Genomic DNA, 27,467 nt, shown 5'->3' with positions numbered 1-27,467 from the left:
GGGGCGAGAACCGGGGACCCGAGGACTGTGCGGTGGGGTCGTTGAGGTCGGCGGACGCTGAGCGAAGAAGAGGGACAGGAAGGGCAGCGGCCGCGTCCCTGCGGACGCTGGGGACGGGGCTGAGCTCCGCCCTCCGCCGTGCGGGGCCCCGGGGCGCGGCGCGTGCTCCGGGCCTGGTGTTCCCACGGCCTGGAGGGGAGCCAGGGCCTCGGGGCCCTGCGAGCGCCGCCTTTAGTTTCTCTCCGACTTGTGAGCCAGGTGCTCCGTCTGCATCCTTAGCCAGGGAGCCTAAGGGTGCCCTGATGTCTTCAGCCCACGTAGTGGTTTCAAACGAACGATTTAAGGATGTCCTGACACCTTCATTCTAATATTCTGTGGTGACATTTTAGTTTTTAATTTACTCTGTCGCGCTGGGTGGAGTGCCCTGGCATCATCATGGCTCACCCCAAATTCTTGGGCTTGAGCAGTCCTCCTGCTTCAGCCTCCTAAGTAGCTGGCACTACAGGCTTCCGCTACAGCACCTGGCTAGTTTTTCTATTTTTAATAGGGAGGGGTCTTGGTCTTGCTCTTGCTCAGACCGGTCTAGAACCAGGGATGCACCCGCCTTGGACTCCCAGAATGCTGGGACTACAGGCGTGAGCCACCGCGCTGGGCCCCGTTGGTGACTTTTTAAAAGCCTTCTGGGAAGATGTTAAAGGATGAGCACATTGAACAAAAGCCTTGAAACAGGGTCATGCAACCACATTTTTAAATCTTTACGGGGGGGGGGGGAATTACATGAAACCAGGAGCTCCAAATATATCTGTGATTGCTGAGGAACCACTCAGCGTTGCTCCTTGGTTGAGCTCTGTAAAAAACAAACCCCAGGCGAGGCGAACAGTAGCTCTCGTCTCCAACTACAACAGGTGTACCCACGTGCTGCTGACTGTATTGTGTCTAAACTGCACTGTCTACCGAGAAGAGCTTTTTAAAACTCATGAAAGCACAGTATTTCAAAGTTTGTGACATGCTGCTGAAGCAGTAGTTAGAAGAAAATTTATGATTTTAAAGTTTATGGTAGGTAAAAACAAAGGTATGAAGTCAAGGACTTAAGTTTCCACCTTCAGAATCTAGTAAAAGAAGAGCAAATGAAAAACTAAAGTTAATAGAAGGAGGAAAATAATGAACATAAAAACAGAAAACAATGAGATTGAAAACAGAAACATTAGAGATGAATGAGATTTGTGAGATAAATAAAATTGACAAATTTTTAGTAAGACTTACCAAGAAGTGAAGTGAGGAAGTTTACCAATACCAGGAATGAGCGAAGATCAACCACAACTTCTATAGACCTTGAATGAATAAGTAAATGTGCACAAATTTATGTGAATACAATCTTCAATTTATGACACAGATGACACAGACCCATTTCTCAGAAGTTGTAAGTTACTAAAACTGTTTCAAGAAAAAAGTAGAAATCTGAATAGTCTTTTACTATAGAAATTGAGTTATGAAACGGTAACTTAAATGTTTCTAGAGAGGAGCCTAGCTCAGAAGGCATCACAGGTGATGTCCATCAAACATAAAGAAACGGGTGGCGCCTGTGGCTCAAAGAAGTGGGGTGCCGGCCCCATGTGCCAGAGGTGGCTGGTTCAAATCCAGTCCCAGCCGAAAACTGCAAAAAAAAAAACCCCCAAAACATAAAGAAACAACGTAAATCCTATGCAAATGCTTTCAGAAAAAAGAGAAAAGTCAGCCTCTCAAGCCATTTTATGAAGCCAACATTGTCCTAATACCCAAACCGAAGATACAGAAAACAAAACCAGAGAGCTATCATAAGCATTATTGCAAAAATACTTTAAAAATTTTTAGCAAGTCAAATTCAGCTATATATAAAAAGGATAATACCTCATAATCAAGTGGGTCTTACCCCAGGAATTCAGGTTGATTTAGACTTAAAGAATTGATCAAAGTAACTTACTCTATAAAATAAAAAATGATAATCACAATACATGCAAAAGAAGAAATGGACAAAATTCAATGTGCATTCAGTGTAATCTGATAAAAGGTGTTTTACAAAAAAGTGATAGCTAGGATTATACATAACGGTGGAAAGCTTGACTATCATCTGTCCAGGCTGGTCACAAGGATGTTTGCCCTCAACACTTCTGTTCAACATCATACGAGTACTTATAAGTTCAATCTGGTTCAACAGGATGTTCAAAGAGTTCCTCAAACACACATGGTAAAAAATGCTGAAAAGGAAAGTAAAGGAGAAAATCTTGAAATAGCAAGAGAAATATAACTCTCATTACTTATAAGGGAACGCTAAGAAAATTAGAAGATTACTTCTCATTAAAAATAATGGAGATCAGGGCGGCGCCTGTGGCTCAGTGAGTAGGGCGCCGGCCCCATATGCTGAGGGTGGCGGGTTCAAATCCAGCCCCGGCCAAACTGCAACCAAAAAATAGCCGGGCGTTGTGGCGGGCGCCTGTAGTCCCAGCTGCTCGGGAGGCTGAGGCAAGAGAATTGCTTAAGCCCAGGAGTTGGAGGTTGCTGTGAGCCGTGTGACGCCACGGCACTCTACCTGAGGGCGGTACAGTGAGACTCTGTCTCTACAAAAAAAAAAAAATAATGGAGATCAGAAAACAGTGGAATATATATGTGAAACTTGGTAAACAGTCTGTGAAGCTAGTGAATGATGCCCCATGATCATATCAATGTACACAGCTATGATTTAATAAAAAAAAAAAGAAAACAGTGGAATAACATATCCAAAGTTCTCAAAGAAAACCTGTCAAACAAGAAAATTTTATACGTAAAAATAGTTTTTAAAAATGAAAATGAAGTAAAAAATATTCCAACATACACAGAAATAAAAATTTGTTGCTGGGGGTGGCGCCTGTGGCTCAGTCGGTAGGGCGCTGGCCCCATATACCGAGGGTGGCGGGTTCAAACCCGGCCCCAGCTGAACTGCAACAAAAAAATAGCCGGGCGTTGTGGCAGGCGCCTGTAGTCCCAGCTACTCCGGAGGCTGAGGCAAGAGAATCGCTTAAGCCCAGGAGTTGGAGGTTGCTGTGAGCTGTATGATGCCACGGCACTCTACCGAGGGCCATAAAGTGAAACTCTGTCTCTACAAAAAAAAAAAAAAAAAAAAAAAATTTGTTGCTAAAACAGTTACCTTATAAGAAATGAGAGAGTTCTTTAGGCTGTAAGTAAGTGGCCTCAGATAGGAAAAAACCAAGGAGCACTGTAAAGATAACTGTGTAATTATGAAAGAGTATAAATGCATATATCTTAAAGCAATTTTATAAAACAGTATGTGTATATTAATAGTATATCATTGGGTCTCCAATATGTAGAAATGTATTTGCTAATAGCACCCAAGGAGGTAGAGGGAACCAAGGCTGCATGGGGCTTAGAAATGCCTGCAGATGTTAACGTAAATCCACAGGAACAAGTGAAGAGAATCAGAAAAGATAAATAAGGAGATTAATATTACAAAATGCCAATGGTTTTCAAAACCTAACCACATCATTCATTCATCTTTGAAGTTGAGTTCTGTTCTGCTAACACCTGGTCCAAGGCATTTCTTTAGGGTTTTACCAGGAGGGTTTGTCTTCGGACCTCTCACAAGTGTGCTCCTGTGGCGTTTCCTTTCTAGAATGTCTCCCATTCTCCTTGCCCTCCCGAGTTCTACCCATACTCACAAGTGCCTACTAAGCCTGTTTCCTCCGGGAATCCCCTGACTACCCGACTCCACTTTAATCTCTCCTTTGTCTTAAAAGGAACATAAGCCAGTTACAGGCCATCAATAAACATTTTTGAGTATTTGTAAAAAAAAAAAAAAAGTAGATAAATACTCTCTTTTCCTCTCTTAACTTCTTTAAAATACATAAAATTACATAATGATTATAACAACACGCTGTAAACCTTAGTATATATAAAACAAGAAGACCACAACTCAGGAGAAAGGGAACAGAGGAGTGTCGTTCCTATAGTTTATGCAATAAAGTGGTGTGAATCTAAAGCTGTTTCTGATAAGAATGACATGGTAAGGCCTAAAGCAATCACTAAAGAAATATCTCAAAAATATAGTGAAAAAAATGAAGGAATTAAAATGCTACATTAGAAAATATTTGCTTAGGCTTGGCGCCTGTAGCTCAGTGGCTAGGATGCCAGCCACATACACCAGAACTGACGGGTTCGAATCTGGCCTGGGCCTGCCAACCAACAGTGACAACTACAAGCAAAAAATAACCGGGTGTTGTGGCGGGCACCTATAGTCCCAGCTATTTGGGAGGCTGAGGCAAGGGAATCGCTTAAGCCCAAGAGTTTGAGGTTGCTGTGAGCTCTGATGTCACAGCACTCTATGGAGGGTGACATAGTGAGACTCTGTCTAAAAAAAAAAAAGAAAGAAAGAAAAAAGAAAATATTTGCTTAAGCAATAAAGGAGTTACAGAGGACCAAAAAGGACATGAGCCATGTAGAAAAAAATGTAACATGGCTAACGTAAATTCAACTATACGAATAATGATGTTAAATGTAGATGGATTACACAATTCACTCAAAAGGCAGAGATTGTAAGACTGGATAAAAAACTAGACCTAATTATATGCTATCTACAGGAGGCACACTTTACATTAAAAAATGAAATAGACTCAAAGTACAAGGATGGAAAAAGATGTATCATGAAACAGCAATCATGAGAGGTGGCTCTACGAATGCCAGGCAAAATAGACTTTAAAACAAAATGTCACTAGAGATAAAGCAGGATGTTTTATAATGATAAAAGGCCAAATCCTTAAGGTAAATAGAACAATTATATATATGTGTGTGTGTGTATATATATATATATATATATATATATATATGCCTAATAACAAACTGCCAAAACTCATAATAAAAACTGACGAAAATGAAGGGAAAATGGACAATTCAACAATAGTGTCCACTTGCAGTAATAAGAACAGGCAGAATATTGACAAGTGAACCCAAGATGTGCACCACGTTATAAAACAAGTAGACTCAGCAGACGTGTGCAGTGCCCACAACAGCGGCAGGGCACACTCCTCAAGTGCCCTCAGTGAATGCTGGGCCACAAAACAAACTTCAATAAAGTTAAAAGGATGGAAATAATACAAAGAATATTCTCCAACCCCAATAAAATGAAATCTCTTACAAATAAATTTGCGAAACTCACAAATATTTGGAAACTAAGCAATATACTCATAAACAATCAATGGGTGTTAAAGAAGAAATCAAAAGAAAAAGTAGAAAATACTTTGAACTCAATGAATATGGATACACAACATACTAAAACTATGTAATGCAGAGCTTAGACAGTATTATGTAATTGTAAATGCCTATGTTTAAAAAAGAATAGGCTAGGCATGATGGCTCACACCTATACTCCTGGCACTTTGGGAGGCCAGAAGTTGGAGACCTGCCTGGGCAATGGCAAGACCTAGTATCTACAAAAACTAAGAAAAAAGTCAGCCAAGTGTGGTGGCACATGCCTCTAGTCCCAGTTATTCAGGAGGCTAAGGCAGGGTTGCTTGAACCCAAGAATCTGAGGTTGCTGTGGGCTATGACCACGTCACTGCACTCTAGCCCACTCAACAGAGTAAGACACTGTCTCAAAAAAAAAAGTAGAATTATTATTTTGTATCAATAACCTAATCTTTTACCTTAAGATACCAGAAAAAGAAAAGCAAACTAAAACTAAAATAAGCAGAAGGAAGGAAATGGTAAAGATTAGAGCAGAAAAGAATGAAATAGGGAATAAAAAAAAATTAGAGAAAACCAACAGAACCAAAACCTGATTCTTTGGAAAGATTAATAAAATTGACAAATTTTGGTTGTCCTTATATCTCCATTTAAGTAGCCAGTCTGGCCTCTATAGAAAGGTTCATGGAAAATGATTATGGCCTGCCACAAGCTCAAGCAAATATTTTCCCTGACTGCAGGGGCAATCTGGATGTGATACCTTTGTTAGAGGGGAGCAATGTAGCCACGCGTGAACTGTTAAGTAGACACTGATTTCGTGAATACATTCCTTTCTGTCCCAACCAGGAAACAGGTTCAGAGATAGTTCATACTTGTATGGAATGGACAACAAAAGACCTCTACAATTTAAGTACGGTTATGTTAACTCACAATATATCACAGTATGTCGTGCTAAAGTCCCAACATGTCAGACTGGGCATCCTACAGAGCCTCAGTGTAGTGGACGACACGAGGCTGATCAGGTGGGATGAACAAAAGGTGACTAACATGCTGGAAGCCTTGATCAAATCCATGTGCTCCGGAGAGCCGAGGACCTGTACTTAGCAAAGCTTAGGGACCTGTACTTCAGTAAAGGTCCTGGGATATGCCGGGACATTGTCTCCAAAGTAAAAACAAATTGCTGCCTTCTGCATTTCTTACTACAGAGGAGGAAGCACAGGGCCTGGGGGGAAGTCTTTGGATTCTGCTGGCCACACGCTGTATGTTGGCCTGTAATAGTCCTTAGCCCATGTACTGAGCAGCACCAGAGGCTGCAGCTTTGAGGGGGACCAGGGCAGAAAAGGGCCCTGCTCTGGGCACGGCTGGCTGCACAGTCTGTGGGGCCTGTGTAACACAGAACTGTGAAGTCCTTTGTTCACAAAGCGGAAGAAAGTGCCATGAGAGGTACTAAAATATAAAACTCTTCCTTAAAAATGTTTTATTACTTACAAAATGTAATAGGGGTTATAAAGACACATGAGTAACAATATAATCTTACAATCTTCAAAAAATATTTTTGGCATCATAGGTATTTTGTATAATACAATAAATACTAAGATTATTAATGTGATATCTTGATTGATTATAAGATTATCCTGACTTGCTTTTCTGAAAATTCATTTCTTAGGCCATCATATACTTTTAGCAAATTCATTTTCAATCACTGTAATTGAAAGCAATGCCAGTGACTGGGTAAATACGAGGTCAATTCTGAGGAGGCTGTTTCATCTGGTGTAACTGTTACTGTAGGCATTAGAAGTACTTCTAGGCTGTGTAACAGAGAGCGAAATTTTGGACAAATTATTTCAAATTAGAAATTTTATTTTATTTTATTATTATTTTTTTTTTGTAGAGACAGAATCTCACTTTATCGCCCTCGGTAGAGTGCCATGGCATCACACAGCTCACAGCAACCTCCAACTCCTGGGCTTAAGCGATTCTCTTGCCTCAGCCTCCCGAGTAGCTGGGACTACAGGCGCCCGCCACAACGCCTGGCTGTTCCACCTAGGGCTGACGATTCCTGTGGAACAATTTTTTGAAAAACATCTCTTCCTACAAATTGGGATTATTGATATCTGAATTTCTTTTTTTTTTTTTTTTTTTTGTAGAGACAGAGTCTCACTTTATGGCCCTCGGTAGAGTGCCATGGCCTCACACAGCTCACAGCAACCTCCAACTTCGAGGCTCAAGCAATTCTCTTGCCTCAGCCTCCCGAGTAGCTGGGACTACAGGCGCCCGCCACAACGCCCAGCTATTTTTTGGTTGCAGTTTGGCTGGGGCCGGGTTTGAACCCGCCACCCTCGGTATATGGGGCCGGCGCCTTACCGACTGAGCCACAGGCGCCGCCCTCTGAATTTCATTTTAATGAAAATTATAAACTATTATAACTTTGTGATTGTAGAATTATAACCAGTGTAACAGTTGTACTGTAAAGTTTCTTTTTACCTTTCCTGGAACTTGTGAAGGTCCTTCAAGAATCACCATGTGAAAAAAAACAATAAAAAAAAAGAATCACCATGTAGCCAAGGCTTTCAAAGTATATAATTCAAAGTATCTGTGTGTGCTTTTATTACTGCATCTTCAATTACAAGGAAAATTAATTTTAAAATAATAATTGGTTCATCAGAAGTTTTTTTTTTTTTTGAGACAGAGTCTCACCACGTCACCCTCAGTAGAGTGCTGTTGCGTCACAGCTCACAGCAACCTCGAGCTCTTGGGCTTAGGCGATTCTCTTGCTTCAGCCTCCCAAGTAGCTGGGACTACAGGCGCCCGCCATAAACCTTGGCTATTTTTTGTTGCAGTTTGGCTGGGGCTGGGTTTGAACCCGCCACCCTCAGTATATGGGGCCTGTGCCCTACCCACTCAGCCACAGGTGCCGCCCTATCTGTTATGTTTTAATACACATTACCTAAGGTATGTTTAAGGTTTGATAGCTTTTTTTTTTTTTTTGTGGTTTTTGGCCGGGGCTGGGTTTGAACCCACCACCTCTGGCATATGGGACCAGAGCCCTACTCCTTGAGCCACAGGCACCGCCCGGTTTGATAGCTTTTAAAAATATCTAAACCCCGGGTGGGGCCTGTGGCTCAGTGAGCAGGGTGCTGGCCCCATATGTCAAGGGTGGTGGGTTCAAACCCAGCCCCGGCCAAACTTCAACAAAAAAATAGCCGGGCGTTGTGGCAGGTGCCTGTAGTCCCAGCTATTCGGGAGGCTGAGGCAGGAGAATCGCTTAAGCCCAGGAGTTGGAGGTTGCTGTGAGCGGTGTAACGCTACGGCACTCTAATGAGGGCAATAAAGTGAAACTCTGTCTCTAAAAAAAAAAAAAAAATATATATATATATATATATATATATATATCTAAACCCCACTTGGCATTGGGGCTGCCCAGCTGCCCCATCCTTTCCTCTTCTCATGAGCGGGAGGGTAGGCACGCTCTTGGAACCTCTATATTTACAGTCTTAGGGAGATTTTTAGAACTTCAGTTGTTAAAATGGGCAGAATTCCATGATCATCTTGGTGGTATCCATCTGTTTTCTTGTGCAAATTGGGATATGATCCTGAGTAACCACTCAGAAGTCAGCTCCACTCTGGTGCACCAGCAACACTGCAGAGAGTTTCTTTTTAACAAGAGAATTAACCTGCAGTAGGGTGAAGTTCAAGATCGGGTAGCTTACTGGCCACCACGTGGTTCAAGATGTGAGCTGCAAAAACTCCAATAGCAAACTGGGATGGACCTATGAGCTGGAAAATGGCTAACCATTGTAAGGAAGGCCAGGTGAGTCTGGAACATGCTCTGCTTGGAGAGAGTGATGATTCTTTTTTTTTTTTTTTAGAGACAGAGTCTCACTGTACCGCCCTGGGGTAGAGTGCCGTGGCGTCACACGGCTCACAGCAACCTCTAACTCTTGGGCTTACGCGATTCTCTTGCCTCAGCCTCCCGAGCAGCTGGGACTACAGGCAATGATTCTTGAAGAAAAAGAGGATAAAGCCTTCTTTTCCTGGGTCTCCTTCACTGGAAACAAAACTCCATTCAAACACTGTCACCTTAGCACCAGAGCCAAAGTCATGAATTGCAGAACAAGAAGTTGTGAGACTAAGATGGAAGCTTTCTTTCCTTTCCTTTTCTTTTTCTTTCTTAAAATTTCGTATTTTCCATCCAACAGCAGTGTGTAGAGAGAATATTACACAGATACTGATAATTTTTTCCCCTGTGTTTTATATCTTGAGGCAGAAGAGTCTGTCTGCAGCTACGTGGTGGGCTACATAAGGAAAAACATCTGAGCTGTTAAGAGTGGAAGTGTGTTTTATGTGAATTTTGAAAGGAAAATATATCAAGAGCATGGTATTTAAACCTAGGCTTCATTTGAAAATTTTTCTCTAAAACCCAGTTATTTCAGTTTTCTGGCTTCAGAGAAGAGGCCCAAACCTGTGCCCAGCACTAAAGGCCCAGTGTCAGCCTGCCTTGTGCTGACCAGTGAGCCGTAATGGAGAGGACATGGCCCCAGAGCCTTCTTCCTTATTGGCCTTGACCCAAAGATGTCCCTGTTCCTGGTCATTTGTCACCACGTAACTGGTGTTGATGGGAAGCTTCTTCTGAGATGGGAAGGACTGCTTGGGTGTCTCCTTTCCATGTGATTGACTTAAGCATAGTGATATAAATAGTGATTGAAAAAAACACTTAAATCCCCTTTTCACCTCTCATCCCATCTTTTGTCATTAAAAAAATGTAAGAATCATGAAACTAATTTATAGCTTTCATATGAAAGCTATAACCCAATTATAACCTAAGAATATGGGGAAAGGGAGGGGAGGGGGAGGATGGGCGGAGGGAAGGTGATTGGTGGGACCACACCTATGGTGCATCTTACAAGAGTACATGTGAAACCTACTAAATGTAGAATATAAATGTCTTAACACAATAACTAAGAAAATGCCAGGAAGACTATGTTAACCAGTGTGATGAAAATATGTCAAATGGTCTATAAAACCAGTGTATGGTGCCCCATGATTGCATTAATATACACAGCTATAATTTAATAATAATAATAAAAATATATAAGAATCTTTCATGTATAGTTATAAGATTGAAAATCCAGATCGTATTCTATTCCAAGCATATAAATTGTAAAAAATTAAAAAGAGCAAAACAACAACAGTATAATGATTCTACTTACTATATTTCATGCCCTTTAACATTAAATGGTAACAGTAATGGACACAGGGTTCCACGGTAGGGTCATGTCTGTTATGAAAGTGCCTTGAAAAATAAAAAGTGTGCTAAGCAGACATAAGGTACACTGTTGTCCGTTGTTGGTCCTTTTAGAAGAATGGCTAAGGGTTTACTAGCACTAGGTTACTATGTGTGCAACAATAATGAAAGCCAGACACTTTAAGCTTTAAGTTCAATTTATTCTTTGAGAATCAAGAAATTATTTATTCTCTATGCTTCAGCTCCCACAGCTGAAAAGTGAGGATAAAATAGTACTTACCTGCTTTATAAAGTTAAAATTAAATGGGATAAATCATAAAAATCACTGAGAACAGTGCCGGGCTTACAAAAAGCACTAAAAAATGCTGACCAAAGTATCCACAGTGGAAGGGCAGCTCTGCCTTCTACCAAGGCTGGTGTGAAGAGTGTTAAATACGCGTCTCCCGCGGTCTTCTGGGAGCTTCTGGTTAACCGTCGAACCAGCTCCGTCACTCACCAGTTTGGCTATCTCCGGAATACTTTATTCACCCTCATTCCGTGTTTCGCGTCGTGTCAGGGAGTTAGCTGATGGTCAACTAATTCACAAAGGCGCTGTTAAGTCCCAAGTAGGGGCCAGGTGTTGGGAGTTTTAAGAAGGTCATCGTCAAAGCTAAGACCGCCTGGACGGTCAGCCCAGGAGCGAAGGCGGGAAGGGCTGTGCCGAGCCCGGGCTCCCCCGCGGACGGGACACGACCTCGCCCTCGCCTGAGTCACGTGCTTGCAGGTGTCGGAGGCGGCGGCCGAGCGCCCTCCCCCTCCTCCCCTGCCGGGCTGCGTCCCCGCGGGGCTCTGCTCGCTCCTGCTCCTTCCTCGGAGGGCGCGCGGGCAGCAGGTGTCCCCGGGGAGCCCAGGGCGGGCAGCGCTTGGGTTACGGCGGGGCGGTCGGGCCGGACTCCCGGGGCCCCGGCCCCGGCCGCTGGCGCCGCGCCCGCCCGAGGCGCCACCCGCCGGCCAGGCCGCGCCTCCTCCCGGAACTGGCGGGCGCCGCGGGGCATGGAGGGCCGGCCCGGGCGCGGAGGAGTGGGGGGCTGCGCGGCCTCCCTGGTCAGCGGGCTGCTCACCGAGCTGTACAGCGGCGGCCGCGGGCCCGGGGGCGGCGGGCGGCGCCGCGACAGCCTGGACAGCTCCACCGAGGCCTCGGGCTCCGACGTGTTCCTGGGCGGCCGCGCCGACTCCCGCGAGCTGCAGGCGCTGCAGGAGCTGCGCGAGCGGCCGGGCCGGGGGCGCCAGTACCTGCGGCGGAAAGGTGAGGCCGAGTCGGGGCCGCGCTCGGGTCGCTCCGCCGCCGGCTGCCCTGTCCCCTCCCGAGTCCTGGCGGCGGCGCGGGCATGCTGGGCGGGAGGGGCGGCGGGACGCGGAGCAGCCCAGAGCGCCCCCTGCGCGGCCGTCGGGGCAGGTGTGGGGCTTCCGAGGGCGCCGGAGAGCAGAGCCGGCTCCATGGCTGTATTCTTTCCTTCCTTCTCTCTCTTTTTTTTTTTTTTTTTTTTTTTTAGGCCGTCTTCCCTGGCCACGGTGCTTGAGTGTCGTGGCTAACCAGGGAGGCAGGGTGACTCGGGGTGCGGTTTTCACACGCTCTGCGAACGTGGGCCAGAACGTGGGGTTCCCTGCATCTCACAAGCTGGTGTGCCTGTGTGTGCTCCAGTGGAGGGCCCCGAGCATTGGCGTCAGTATAGGTTTAACAGCTGGTAACTTCTCGGTTGGCTTGGAGAGGTGGATCTCAGAAAATGGCCTTGGCTTTCTGGGGGAGAGGCTAATTTGGTTTTTGTTTTGTTATCAGACTCTGATGCTCAAGTCCTGATTGAGGTTTTTTTCCCCCTCAACTCTTCATAACAACTTGCCTTTCAGGCACCAAAGCAGTTATTACAGTTGTCTTTTTGTATAGATAAATCCAGACTTCGGTTTAGGAAATAAAGTGTGGAAAACAGATACTAAGCCACCATAACGTTTCTTGAAAGTAACTTGAGCTATATTTACCGAGAGAGATGAAGCTGTATACAGTGGGCTCCTGTCTCCTCTTTAAAAAATCAGTCTAGCTGGTTCCAGGAAAAAACAAACAACAACAAACAGAAAAAGAATAAATCAGTCTGCTTTTGCAGACCTGTGTAAACAGCTTTCAGCTGCCTCTCTTGACTAGTGAGGATTTTTTTAACAGCTGATTGTTACAAGTGACTTCCACTTTGCTCCCTCTGCCTGGGACTCAGGCTGGAGTAATGCCAATTCGCTGCATACAATTATTTGGCTGTTCTCAGAGTATCTGTACTTGCAAAAAGTTCCCCGGGGCAGTAGTGTTTTCCGATGGCAAGGTCAATTTTGAAGAATCTTGATTTGGCTTTCTCTTTTTACAAGACTGTTCACTTTTCATTGCTGTGGGGATGTTGGAGATGAGTAATTTCCTTTCTGATTAGGAAAATTGGCAAGCTAAAGTTTGAAGAAGAGGTAACAGTGCAGCTTTGCAAGTGGATTTCCTGTGACGATTAATTGTTCCCGAGACGTGTCAGAGTCTGTTTTGTGGCCAGAATCTCAGTCCTGTGGCCAGTTGCCTTTTCTCACAGGCCCTCCGGGATGTCACAACGCTGCCTTCTAGTCCCGTATGCACACACACGCGCACATCACTAGAGTGCTAAGATGAAAGAATCGGATGATGGATATAGCTGTCCGCCTAAATAATGCTGCTTATTAGGTTGATTTTTTTTTTCCCTCAGGGTCAAAAAAATAGCCCTCCCAGCGTGTAATACAGATATCCTATGTATTAATTCTCACCTTTCTCTGGGGATTTTTCTGTAGCACAGCTTTATCTTTTTAATATATGTGAAGGTTATTTAACATGGGTCCTTCAGTGAGATGCCAAAATAGTTTCTCAGGAAATTGGGACTGTTGTCTCAGTGTTTTCGTGGTTACAGGATGAACTTTGGAGTCAGATTCCTGTTGATAGCCTGCTGTAGTTCCTTACTAACTGTGTGCCCTCGGGTAAGCTACTTTACCTGTGTCTCATTTTCTTTTAAAAAGGGATATTAAGGGCGGTGCCTGTGGCTCAGTGAGTAGGGTGCCGACCCCATATACTGAGAGTGGCGGGTTCAACCCTGGCCCCAGCCAAACTGCAACAAAAAAAATAGTCGGGCATTGTGGCGGGCATCTGTAGTCCCAGCTCCTGGGGAGCCTGAGGCAAAAGAATTGCTTAAACCCAGGAGTTGGAGGTTGCTGTGAGCTGTGATGTTACAGCACTCTACTGAGGGTGACAAAGTGAGACTCTGTCTCTACAAAAAAAAAAATAAAAATAAAATAAAAAGGGATATTAATAATACTTGCCTTAGAGGGCGCTGGTGAGAATTACATATGCTAAGTGTTTAGTGCTCAGTAAATGTTAGATGTAGTTTTTATCATATACCCTGGGACTCCCTAAAGGTATAATGGGTCACTGTCACAGTTTGCTCATTTTCCCTGGGTTATTTAACACAGTATGAGGGGCGGTGGCGGATTTTGTGAGGCTCTCAAAGGTGGAGACCTGTTTCTGTTGGCAGATGTGTGTGCACCAGCAGATACTGCTAGGATGACGTTTCCTGGGGGAAGACTTTGAGTGTGGAGCCCAACTCCGGAAATTTTTCTTATATGGAACATAAATAGGATTCAGAGAATTGCACAGTTATAGGTGCAATTGTAAAATGTAAAAACCCCTTTGTTGAGGAAAAGTCTTAATTTAAATGGCAGGTGACATTTCTATTCCTTTTATTTCTAAAAGAAAAATCATTTAAACATTCGAAGAAAGATACTTGCTCTAACTGAAGGACTCTAGAGACGAAGGGTCTCCATAGCTGGTTCTTTTATTTATCCACTCTTAGAGCCCTTATATTTTCATTTATTACAAGTGTGCACTCTTTGCAGTCTCTCCTATCATGTTTAAAATTAGGATGGGAGGAAGGACAGGACTTTGTCCCCTTCTTCACAGTAATTCTTTATTCTTAAACTACTGTTTATATTCACGTTCATAAAGGCCATTCACAGTGTTTCTCAGCATAATCTTATCTGTGAGGCATAATTTGAGACTTGGAGCTCTATCTTGTCCTTGCTTAAGAGATTACTCAGGTAGCCATCTGATCCCAAAGCCGTTTTGGGGGGACTTATTTTAGAGATTGGCCTTGGCTGAGGAAGTGCTGCGATTACAGGTGTGAGCCACCATACCCAGCCTCTGAAGCAGTTGTTTTTAATTCAAGGTCAAATGCATTTTTCATGGTGTGGTCAGGTGTGACAGCTGTTAAATCATCTGGTGTACTTCTGTTACAGACCCCAAATGTTCACTTTTCTTGACCTCTGGAGTACTTTTTTTTTTTTTTTTTATTTCTGAGCATTTCTTTTGTTCTCTTTCGAGTATCTCTAGTTTCTCCAAATTCCTTTAAAAATCAGTAGATCCAAACCTTAGATAGGACCTTTAATGAGGGCTAACCCAAGGCCAACTTCAGTGGGAGACTTCATCTACCTGTCAATCAGGTGTGACTAAAAACTCCCTTCCAATCATAACAATTATTCATGTCAAGACCACAGACAATTCTGGTTCCCAACTCTGTTTTTACTTCTAGAAAAACTGCTGTTGAAAATTTTATGAATGTATAATAGAATTATTCTAATTTATCTGTTTAAAGGAAATGTGTTTTCTACCATCTTTGAAATATTACTGAGTTTCTAAGATGAAATATTGTACCTATGAGGCTATGGGACAACGGGATAGTCAAAGTAAACCCAGTATTATCACATTTATCTATATAACAAAATGCCGTAAAATTACTTTTAGCTGATCATTTATAAAGAAAAGTGCTTTAAAAATATTTGTTACCAGATGTTAGATTTGTCATTAATGGAACAGACTAAAAAAGATTCTTTCCTTGCAAGCTTACTATCCCAGCACTTTAATGAAACAAAATGGCACTTTAACATTATAAAATGTACATGCTGCCTGTAATCCCAGCACTCTGGGAGGCTGAGGTAGGTGGACTGCTTGAGCTCAGGAGTTTGAATCAGCCTGAGCAAGAGTGAGACCCCATCTTTCTAAAAATAGAAGAATTAGCCAGGGTTTTGGCAGTCATTTGGAGTCCCTGCTACTCGGGAGGCTGAAGCAGGAGGATTGCTTGAGCCCAGCAGTTTGAGGTTTTGTGAGCTATGATGAAGCCAGGGCTTTCTACCCAGAGCGACAGAGTAAGACTCTGTCTCAAAAAAAGAAAAAAATGTACATGCCAATTTTCAGGAAATGAAAAGTAAAGTTTTGCTTACATGTTAAAGATAAACTCAAAGATAAAATGTATCTTAAGGAATCTGTTTCATGGCAAAGAGATGAAGTGTCTTAGCTGAATATGAACATTTAATGCCGAGTGAGAACCTTGAGTTAGTTGTTTTAAATCAGTGATTTCCAACCGGTGTGCCATGTTGTGCCACGAAAATGCTTAAAGATCACTAATTAAAGAAGTTCAAAGCACAGTAAGTATATTCTTTATTTTCCTCTTTTTTTTTTTTTCTGATCAATGTAATTTAAGTGTGCTGAGAAAGTTTAGCTATTTGTTAATGCAGTGAGATAAAAAAGGTTGAAAATCACTGGCTTAAAAGGATGCTCTAGCAAGTTATCTTTTGAGTAGTATCACACTGGAATTTGCATTCCTCTCAAGGTCCTGACTCTCTTTTTCTTTTTCTTTACCCATAGACACCAACGAGCTGAAGATGATCCTCGGAGAGCTGCAGTACAGGGTGGGCATTCAGTCGGCAAAGCTGCTCCGGCAGCTGAAGCAGAAAGACCGGCTCCTGCACAAACGGCAGAGGGACTGCGACGTGGTGACGGCCTGCCTGCAGGCTGTGTCACAAAAGAGGAGTGAGTACCAGAGCTGGCGTAGTCGTTGTGTTTTGAAGGTATTAGAGAGTTGTAAGTGTGAGTTTACCCCTCAGAGAACGAGGAGCAGCTGTTAAAATGTGCACGGCAGGCCTAATGTTACAGCTTTAGTAATTTATTCTAGATTGCAGATAATTGCTTTGACAATGATTATTTTCAGCCAATGCTAAATAACGACTATAACCTTTATTTTGAAAACAGCGTCAAACAGACATACTTACCAGGGTCCTTTTCTCTTACTCTCTGTTACTCCAATAAGTGAGTTAAACAGTTGACTTAAGACGCTTGTAACAGGATCTCACGTCTTGTTCTGAAACTTGAGAATGACCAAAAATTTGTAACAAAACACGTCTCGTGATTCATGATTTGTTAAGTCAAAAATAGTTAAATTATAGATCTGTGTTAAATGCTAGCTCTAACAGCCTGCGAGTGAATTATGTAGTTCTCCTTTCAATAATCTTACGTTTTATTCTGCTAACATCTCCCCTTTTGTTTTGCATTCTTCACTAACATGCAGCGTGGCAGAGCAGTGTGCTCAGGTATGGTAAACCCAGGCGCAGACGGCAGGTTTTCGTGACGTGCCTGTGGAGGCTTGTCAGGTGCATGTGAAAATTGGCTTTTCTTCCTTACCGTATCACATTTTTATGTGAAGTGACCCTTCCCAATGTGCTTTTAAAAGAAGTTCCAATGTAAGATGTGTTTGTTTTCATGAAATAATTTTTAGGGCTTGACTAGTTTCAGATAACAAAATTAATGGCTTAAATTTCACCTTTATGTTTATTTTTAAAAGAAAATTCCATGTTTTCTTGCTATTACTATGTTGCTGTTTCTTATCCCCAAACTATTATTCATGATGTTTATTTTACTAAAGAAGGTTCCATTTAAAGGGTATTAAGCAGAATGCTACTGGATTGCCATAATGATATTACTATGAGCCGTACCGTGCGGGAATGTGAGACTAGCTTGGAGTAGCCCCCGCTTCTGACACTTGCCAAAAATAGCTAGAGAAGGAGGAAGGGCACATATAGGAGTGTTACCTATCTATCTATAAAAAGTTGGCATATACTAGGAATACTTGATAGTTTTCCATGAATTCTGATTGATTAACAGATGTCAAGTAAAAATATTTTCCATGTTTGGCTGCTGTAACTCAAACACCTGTAATCCCAGTATTCAAAGAGGCTGAGGCAGGAAGATCACTTGAGCCCAGGAGTTTGAATCCAGCCCAAGTAAGAGCAAGACCTCGTCTCTACAAAAGAAAAGGAAAATTAAATGGGTGTGGTGCTGGTGTATGCCTGTAAGCCTAGCTACTTAGGAGGCTGAGGCAGAAGGATCTCTTGAACCCAGGAGTTTGAAGCTGCTGTGAGCTAGCATGATGCCACAGCACTCTTGCCGAGCTGACAGAGTGAGACCTTGTCTCAAAAAAAAAAAAAAAAAAGTTACCCCCTCTATTATGAGATGCCTTGATTTTGAATTTGCTCCTCTCAACTGTGTTTATATCTTACCCACTATACTTGTGTGTACTGTGGCTGAAACTAAAGGCACAAAAAGGTAAGTGCATGGGGTCTGTGGTGTGTGGGGAAAGTTCGAGGGAGGGTGGAGCAGATAATTGGGAGAGATAATGGGGCTGCTCCAGGTCCTGGTTGGTGGGGTGTGCGGTAGTTCCTAGGCACTGGTAATCATCTGGAATTTAAATATATTTAATGCAAAGATATCTTCTCAGAAAATCTGCCCGCGAGCGCCCAGCTCAATCTGAGAATTTGTCAGGGCACACCCTTCCTGTGTATTGGAGTCTGTCTCTCTAATTCCAGCCAGGATTTTGCGTTTCAGAGAATGAGGTTGTCTGGCTCCTTTCCTGGAGAATTCAGTTCTTTTCTTGATAGTAAGACTATTACGTGGAACAGAATGTTTTTTGTTAAGAAATAACTGATTAGAATTATTCTCATCATGTGATACTGTATTGTGATGTAGACAGTGTAAGAAAGTTGACTGAATGGTTCTTTATCCATTTTAGAACTCCAGAAGTTAGATGATTTATAAATATGCCTGATTCCATTCATTGTACATTTTGTCTCTTTCCTCAGAGTCAGCTAATAATATAATAAATACATTTAGTTAGAGATCTAAAGAATTGAGATTTCGGCTCGGAGCCTGTAGCTTAGCAGCAAGGGCAACAGCCACATACACCAGGGCTGGCAGGTTCGAACCCAGCCTGCGCCAGCTAAACAACAATGACAACTACAACAAAAAATAGCCAGGTGTTGTGGTAGGTGCCTGTAGTCCCAGCTACTTGGGAGACTGAGGCAAGAGAATCGCTTAAGCCCAAGAGTTTGAGGTTGCTGTGAGCTGTGATGCCACTGCACTCTACCGAAGGCAAAAGAGTGAGGCTCTGTCTCAAAAAAAAAAAAAAAAAAAGACTTGAGATTTCACTGTCATACTGAATAACTGAGCTTTCAGCTTAAAAGTGTTTGGGGGCGGCGCCTGTGGCTCAGTCGGTGAGGTGCCGGCCCCATATACCGAGGGTGGCGGGTTCAAACCCGGCCCCGGCCAAACTGCAACAAAAAAATAGCCGGGCGTTGTGGCGGGCGCCTGTAGTCCCAGCTACTCGGGAGGCTGAGGCAAGAGAATCGCTTAAGCCCAGGAGTTGGAGGTTGCTGTGAGCTGTGTGAGGCCACGGCACTCTACCGAGGGCCATAAAGTGAGACTCTGTCTCTACAAAAAAACAAACAAAAAAACAAAAAAAAAGAAGTGTTTGGAAATGATGCATTCAAACTGAATCCGTTGACTTGTTTGCATTTAATGTGCAGAAGTCCAGGCAATCCCACTGTTGCTTTTATACAGAGTTGATGCTTATGGTTCCTTGCATAAGTGACTTTTCCTCTCCCTTAACATGCTATAGAATAAAACTATTTTAGTGTTCTATTAAAATGGATTTTTCCTTTAATCACCAAGGGGAATACAATAATTTTGAAATAAGAATCAAGAGTGTGGATTATGAACCAAAATGACTAGGTCATTTTTATTTCTAACACAAATGACATCCCTACTTAGCCTTTATGACTTCCTACGCCAAGCTTTATTGTAGTATCTTTTCATTTTAAAACTGGGGTGGGAGAATTCAAGATCAGCCTGAGCAAGAGCAAGAGACCCTGTCTCTACTAAAAATAGAAAAAATTAGCTGGCCATGGTGGCAGGCACCTGTAGTCCTAGCCACACCGGAGGCTCAGGAGTTTGAGGTTGCTGTGAGCTATGATGATGCCACTGCACACTGATAAGCCGGGCAAGTTGAAACTGGAATAGGTGAATCTGAAGGATGCTGCCGACTGTGTTTCTTAAAAGTGAAATAATGGACCTTAACACAGTCTGTTTCAGAACTTTCTTAGTGACCCAGGTATTTGCCTCGTAGTATTTTTCTTCTTTTTATACTTCTGTATTTTCCCACGTTTCCATGAGTGTATTATACTTTAACATTTTTTATTAAGATACAATTAACAATTCATAAAATTGTGCAGCTGCGACCACTGTCTGATTCCAGAACATTTTCATTGCCCTGTTAAGCAGTTCAGCTTTGTCCAGTAATGTCATCACTTTTTCTCTGCTTCTTGGGAGCACTTCCAGCATCACTAGTGGCACTGTGGGTCCCGTAGTGTAATTTGAGGTTTATGGTATTGCACTAAACACAATGAAAAATAATGGGAACTGTGAGAGGTCACGTTTTACTGTAACACACACTTTGCCGGGGACACGAGCTGCTAACTGCTTGCTGGGAGGTGGTCAGCGTCACGGCCTTCCACGTGGGTCTCTCTGCAATGGCATCTGGAGGTGGCTGCAGAATTACTACAACAGCACCACGTGTACTATACTTGATTTTGTGCAGATTTTTTTTTTTTGTAGAGACAGAGTCTCACTGTATCGCCCTTGATAGAGTGCCATGGCGTCACACGGCTCACAGCAACCTCCAACTCCTGGGCTTAGGTGATTCTCTTGCCTCAGCCTCCCGAGCAGCTGGGACTACAGGCGCCCGCCACTACACTGTGCTATTTTTTTGTTGCATTTTGGCCGGGGCTGGGTTTGAACCCGCCACCCTCGGTATATAGGGTCGGCGCCGTACTCACTGAGCCACAGGGGCCACCCGATTTTGTGCAGATTAATGCAGCATCTGTACACTTGCTTACCTCCCTCACCTGCAGGTGACACATGCATGGTTTGCATTTGTGTTAGTTTTGATAAATTTTAACTTTTTATAATTAGGGTGTATTTTATGGTAGTAGATGATAAAATTTATTAGAATCTACATATATTTTATGTATTCATGGCATACCTATTTTTTCTTATTTTTTGATATTTTTAAAATTTCAGATTAATGTGAAGGAACAGACGATCAGGTTACACTGTTTGCATTTGTTAGGTGAGGTCCCTGTTGTAGTTGTGCCCCTCACCCAGGAGGTGTGCTGCACACCCTTACACTGTGCTCATTAGGTGGGAGCTCACTCTTTGGCTATTTCTATGCTATGCAGTTTATCTTTGAGTCTTTTCTTTTCTTTTCTTTCTTTTTTTTTGAGACAGTCTCATTATGTCACCCTTGGTAGGGTGCCGTGGCTTCACAGTTCACAGCAACCTCAAACTCTTGGGCTTAAGCGATTCTCTTGCCTCAGCCTCCCAAGTAGCTGGAACTACGGGTACCTGCTACAATGCCCGGCTATTTTTGGTTGCAGTTGGCCTTGTTATTTAGCAGGCCTGGGCCGGGCTTGAACCCACCAGCCTTGGTGTATGTGGCTGGCACCCTACTCACTGAGCTACGGGCGCTGAGCCATCTTTCAGTTTTTTCAAATTTTGCAAGTCTCAAAAAATCTTCCCAACATATTTTTTGGAAAAAAATCTGTGTATAAGTGGATCCTTGCAGTCCAAACGTGTGTTCTTCAAGAGTCAACTCTGTGTGCAACTCTGTGTGTGTGTGTACACACACGTGTATATATAGAGAGAGAGAGATTGGGGATAAGTGTATCGTGTGCATCTCTGGGCTCGGCTTGTTGATGCTTGTTTGTGAGTGTGCATCTGTGTTCATGTGTGAGACCAGCCTGTAATTCTCTTCCTTACAGTGTTCTCATCAGGCTTTGGGCTTATTTCTCATGAAATAAGTTACAGAATGTGACCTCTTTCTGTATCCTCTGCAAGAAATTGTGTAATATGTATTATTTCTTTCATAAATGTTTAGTAAAAGTCACTGGTAGACACATTTGGGCCTGAAGTTTTCTTTGTAGGAAGGTTTTAAATAGTGGATCCAACTTATAAAATGATTGTGTAATAGAATTATTTGTATTTTCTACTTCTCGTATTAGCTTTGGTAAATTATATACCAGTTGCCTTTGTGCACAACTTTTCACATTGGTAGGCATAAAATTATTAAGAATGTTTGGGGATGCCAGCACTCTGGGAGGCTGAGGTGGGTGGACTACCCAAGCTCACAGGTTTGAGACCAGCCTGAGCAAGAGTGAGACCCCGTCTCTAAAAATAGCCGGGCGTTGTGGTGGGCGCCTGTAGTCCCAGCTACTCGGGAGGATCACTGGAGCCCAAGAGTCTGAGGTTGCTGTGAGTTATGACACCGCAGCACTCTATCAAGGGCAACAAAGTGAGACTCTGTCTCAAAAAAAAAAAAGAATATTTGGGGAGGCTTCTTTAGTTTTTCTGGATGGTAAAACAATTTCATTAATTTAAATAGGAATCCACTTACTACCTAAAATACCTTTTTGTTGCAGAATGCTTTCTCCTAAAGAAGAATGTTTAAGGCATAAATGTATGTTTTAAAGAGCAAATGAACAAAAGGCCTTGCACGCTGGTGTTCACCTGCCAAGCTCCAGCAGCAGGTGTCACTGGCACGTTAGGAGCCCCCGTGTGCTCCTTCCTGGGTGAGATCCCCTGTCCCCCCGACACCCGGGCTGATGTCACCTGTTGTCTTTATGCTTTCACGCTTCCTCTGTATAGCCCTGAGCAATATATGGTTCTGAGATGCTGAGTAGCAAGCCCAAGCCTAGTCGTGCAGGGTAAGGATAATGTTCTCAGAGATAAAAGCTCTCAGGAGGTAAACCAGACGTCTCTGAGTTCCAGCCTGGTGTAGGTCTCTCCAAGAACCCACAAGAGTCCCTTCTAGGGGAGTCCGAGGGCAAGATTATAAAGGAGTCCTGTGACGTGTGTCCGGCTGTGCTGTGGACTAGTTACTGAATAGGTGGGTAGGCTGGAGGAGTGGGCTGCCCTTCCGTTTTGGTTCAGAGCTCGCCAGGGCCTTGCTCCTGTGGACTAGTTACTGAATAGGTGGATAGGCTGGAGGAGTGGGCTGCCCTTCCGTTTTGGTTCAGAGCTCGCCAGGGCCTTGCTCCTGTGGACTAGTTACTGAATAGGTGGATAGGCTGGAGGAGTGGGCTGCCCTTCCGTTTTGGTTCAGAGCTCGCCAGGGCCTTGCTCCTGTGGACTAGTTACTGAATAGGTGGATAGGCTGGAGGAGTGGGCTGCCCTTCTGTTTTGTTTCAGAGCTCGCCAGGGCCTTGCTCTTGCTCCTAGAAGTAGGTCAAAGACGCCACTTCTGTGGGCCTGAGGGGACAGCAGGCATTTCATCAACACATTGCCAGGTGAACAAGTAAGGACCAGAGTTTGGACCAGCTCCACTGGGCTTTCTGTCCCTGAGTTGGAAAGACTGCTCTCACCCCTGTCCCACCTGTGCTGCGGCACTGGCTGTGCTCTGCCGAGTGCACTGTCACCTTGGGAGGGGAGGCTCTGTCCCTCCCCTCTGTTGGGTCTCTGGGTCCTGTGTCTCATGTCTTCTTTTTTCTTGGTTATTGTTTTTATATCGTTGCCCACGTCCCTGGAGAGAGGGTGCCGGTGGGGTGAATTTTGGGGAAGTGTGCATGGATGAAAGTGTCTTTATTGTACACACAAACGCACTGTGATGAGTCTGTACACACCCCATTGCCTTCTCGAATCCTTGGTTGCTCTTGAGCAGTCAGAAGCCTTTCTGGTGCTGACTGACTTGTCCCCACCACACTATGGAAGCTTGTGGCCCATGCTCCGTTCCTGGTGCTCCTGGCGCCCAAGGCGCTCACGCCCGTGTGCCCGGTGCAGACCCCTTCGCACTCAGCCTGCTGTTACTGGGCCTGCAGGGGCCCTTTCCATCAGGCAACTTTTGTCCTTCAGTTCTAGAAATTTTCTGTGAATGATTTCTTTGTTGTTTTTTCTCACTCCCTCTGTCTTCTTTCTGGAGTTCTGTTGTTTGGCTGTTGGACGTTATGGACTAGTTCTGTAACATTCTCTTTTATATTTTCCATCTCTTTGTCCTTTTTGCTTTTGTTTTTCAGAGAGTATCTCAACTTTAATTTCCAGTCCTGTTACTAAGAACTCTTTTAGGTTGTTATTCGAATCTTTCTTTTATGTGCTCTTGTTTCGTAGATGCAATGTATTTTTGTATTACTCTAAGGCTATTAATAATAGAAACTAAAACAGACACAGGCAACAACAATTTGGAGGGGAAGATCATGCAGAGAGAAAAACACTTTCAGTGCTGTGTTGTTTTTTTAGAGCCGTGGTTCTCAACCTTCCTAATGCCACGATGTATTTTCATTGTTACAGAGGGGTCGCGACCCACAGGTTGAGAACCGCTGGTTTAGTGGTTTTCCTAAAATGTCTGGAAACCTTGGCTGTCTGCTCATAATTGTGAGAATCTAAAATGCTGACTGAAGGCTGGGCATGGTGGCTTGCACCTGTGATTCCAGTGCTCCGGGAGGCTGAGGCTGGGGAATCCCTTGAGCTCACGAGTTTGAGACCAGCCTGAGCAAGAGTGGGACCCCATCTTCAGTAAAAGTAGAAAAACTAGCTGGGCATTATGGTGGGCACCTGTGGTCCCAGCTACTTGGGAGGCTGAGGCAAGAGGATTGCTTGAGCCCAGGAGCTTGAGGTTGCTGTGACCTGTGACACCACTGCACTCTACCCAGGGCAACAGAGCAAGACTCTGTCTCAAGGAAAAAAAAAAGTGCTGACTTGAACTCTGGGCTCCCCAGCAGGGCTTACTGACATTGAGGTTCGTGGGAAGGTCATCTAGAAGAGACCTCTGTTGTGGAGTCCCCCCGGTCAGTATTTTCAAGTCCTTCTCTGGGCTGCTCAGATCCATCCAGAGTGTCTTCCAAACCTCTACTTGGAGGCTGCAGTTCTGGCTACTGGCTCTGGAGCAGAGTGGGGTGAAGAGAGCTGGAAGTCTCAGCATTCAGCACACATGTGGTCATGGGGTCCCCTGTTTTAGGTGATCACTCAGCTGGCTGCCCCTCAAACTTCTGTGGGGTGGAAAGGGGCAGTTGCCCAGCCTCATGAAGAGGGGAACTGGGCTCCCCAGACTCCTCCCTGAGCCTGCTGGCCGGCTGGCTGCCCTTCCCTGCGTCTCCTGTGGGGCGTGAGTGTAGCAGGCTGGATCCAGCTCTCCTCTGTTAGTTTGCGCTTTGGCTTTTTAGGATCTGCTAAGTCAATTTCTGCTTGTCTCTGTGCTTTTCCAGCTTCAAAACGTCATTGCTGTTCTCTTTGCTCCTCCCCCACTTATTCTTACACAGACCGAAAATTTGTATACTATGTAAAATCACAATAATAGCTTTTGAACCTCTAACTTCTGAGAGATTCCTGTCGCTTAAAATAAAAATGTGGAGGTCTCTTGTGCTCCCATTACCAAGAGAACAGATGTTTTGCTCCGGGTTATGAAAGCGAAGGCTCCACGCACAGCTAGCAGGGGGCGCGCTCTCCCCGCCCGGCCGCCCTGAGAACGCGGCTCGTTACTTGGCGGGTCTGCGTTCCCGAAGGAACAGCCTGCAAGGGGGGAAACAGGGCCGCCAGGAGCAGCCCCCGTGATCAAAGCAGAGGGACTCCGGGGCCAGCCAGGAGCAGCCCCCGTGAGAAGCAGAGGGACCCCGGGGCCAGCCAGGAGCAGCCCCCGTGAGAAGCAGAGGGACCCCGGGGCCAGCCAGGAGCAGCCCCCGTGAGAAGCAGAGGGACCCCGGGGCCAGCCAGGAGCAGCCCCCGTGAGAAGCAGAGGGACCCCGGGGCCAGCCAGGAGCAGCCCCCGTGAGAAGCAGAGGGACCCCGGGGCCAGCCAGGAGCAGCCCCCGTGAGAAGCAGAGGGACCCCGGGGCCAGCCAGGAGCAGCCCCCGTGAGAAGCAGAGGGACCCCGGGGCCAGCCAGGAGCAGCCCCCTGTCAGAAGCAGAGGGACCCCGGGGCCAGCCAGGAGCAGCCCCCGTGAGAAGCAGAGGGACCCCGGGGCCAGCCAGGAGCAGCCCCCGTGAGAAGCAGAGGGACCCCGGGGCCAGCCAGGAGCAGCCCCCGTGAGAAGCAGAGGGACCCCGGGGCCAGCCAGGAGCAGCCCCCGTGAGAAGCAGAGGGACCCCGGGGCCAGCCAGGAGCAGCCCCCGTGAGAAGCAGAGGGACCCCGGGGCCAGCCAGGAGCAGCCCCCGTGAGAAGCAGAGGGACCCCGGGGCCAGCCAGGAGCGGCCCCCGTGAGAAGCAGAGGGACCCCGGGGCCAGCCAGGAGCGGCCCCCTGTCAGAAGCAGAGGGACCCCGGGGCCAGCCAGGAGCGGCCCCCGTGAGAAGCAGAGGGACCCCGGGGCCAGCCAGGAGCAGCCCCCGTGAGAAGCAGAGGGACTCCGGGGCCAGCCAGGAGCGGCCCCCGTGAGAAGCAGAGGGACCCCGGGGCCAGCCAGGAGCAGCCCCCGTGAGAAGCAGAGGGACCCCGGGGCCAGCCAGGAGCAGCCCCCGTGAGAAGCAGAGGGACCCCGGGGCCAGCCAGGAGCAGCCCCCGTGCGAAGCAGAGGGAACCCTTCCTAGAAGTCACACACATGCACGGAGGGTGCCCAAAGATGTATAGACATTTTAAGAAAAGGAACAACCTATATTAAATTTGTAATACTCAAGTCATGTTTGACTTCTGCCATTACAACAGGTGCTTTAGGGTGACTGCATTCAGCTTTTGTTATCAGTGTGTATTGAGTATTACAATTTTAGTAGTTTTTCCTTTTCTTTTTCTTTTTTGAGATAGAGTCTTACTGTGTCACCCTGGGTAGAGTGCTATGGTGTCACAGCTCACAGCAACCTCAAACTCCTGGGCTCATGCAATTCTCTTGCCTCAGCCTCCCAAGTAGCTGGAACTACAGGCGCCTGCCACAACGCTGGGGTATTTTTTGGTTGTAGTTGTCATTATTGTTTGGCAGGCCCTAGGCCAGGTTCGAACATGCTATTCCTGGGTGTATGTGGCCTGCACCCTAGCTGCTGATCTACAGGCGCCAAGCCTGGTTTTTCTTCCCTCCCCTCCCCTCCCCTCCCCTCCCTTCATTTCCCCTGTCTGTCTCCCTGGGTAGAGTGCTTTGGCATTACAGCTCATAGCAACCTCAGACTCCTGGGTTTGAGCAATCCTTTTGCCTTAGCCTCCTGAGTAGTTGAGACTACAGATGCCCACCACAACACCGGGCTAGTTGTTCTATTTTTAGTAAAGATGGGGTCTGGCTCTTGTTTAGGCTGGTCTTGGACTCCTGAGCTCAAGAGATCCACCTACCTTGACCTCCCAGAGTGCTGGGATTACAGGTGTGAGCCACCACATCCAGCCTTTAATAAGTTTTTTTCTTGCTTAAAATGTGTTTATATTTTTTGGCACCCTTTGTATGTACATAGGTTACTACAAAAGTTTCGAGACAGAATGTGTTGTGGCCCATTAATTTCAATTCCGAGAAGCAGTGGGCAGCGTCCTTTCTGATTCACCCTTGCAAGTTTCAGTTTGCTCAGCTTATTGGTGTTTAGGCTTCTTGATTTTTGTGTATCTCAAAATTTTCATAATGACCCACACATATACATGTATGTATGTATCGTGACTATTTTTTTATTTAGTTATATTAAGAGAGAATACTTGGAGAAGTAGAGTATTTTGTTATATGTAAAAAAGAGGCATTTCCATTTAACTATCTCTTCCAGACTATATTTTTTAAAAGTATTATTCATTCCACAAATATTTATTCTGCATTTACAGTTTACCAGACACGATTATACGTGCTGTGGATACAGTAATGGGCAACATATCAAAGCTAATACCTTAA

At 45.0% G+C, this 27,467-nt stretch overlaps 1 protein-coding gene across 2 annotated transcripts in view; it reads left to right on the top strand.

Annotated features, from left to right (window-relative positions):
* Nucleotides 1-11,265: 11,265 nt before the first annotated feature.
* TBC1D30 (TBC1 domain family member 30) overlaps nt 11,266-27,467 on the top strand; it is a 75,079-nt gene continuing 58,877 nt past the window's right edge. For both annotated transcript variants that reach the window (XM_053556316.1, XM_053556315.1), the window contains exons 1-2: nt 11,266-11,738; nt 16,176-16,340. In XM_053556316.1, coding sequence (XP_053412291.1) covers nt 11,486-11,738; nt 16,176-16,340 — 418 coding nt within the window. In that variant the 5' untranslated portion in view covers nt 11,266-11,485. The remainder of the gene's footprint in view (nt 11,739-16,175; nt 16,341-27,467) is intronic.

The sequence above is a fragment of the Nycticebus coucang genome, chromosome 12 (assembly GCF_027406575.1).
Source record: "Nycticebus coucang isolate mNycCou1 chromosome 12, mNycCou1.pri, whole genome shotgun sequence".
Classification (NCBI taxonomy): Eukaryota; Metazoa; Chordata; class Mammalia; order Primates; family Lorisidae; genus Nycticebus; species Nycticebus coucang.
Note: the sequence above shows the minus strand (reverse complement) of the source record. Positions and strands in the feature narration are given on the sequence as shown.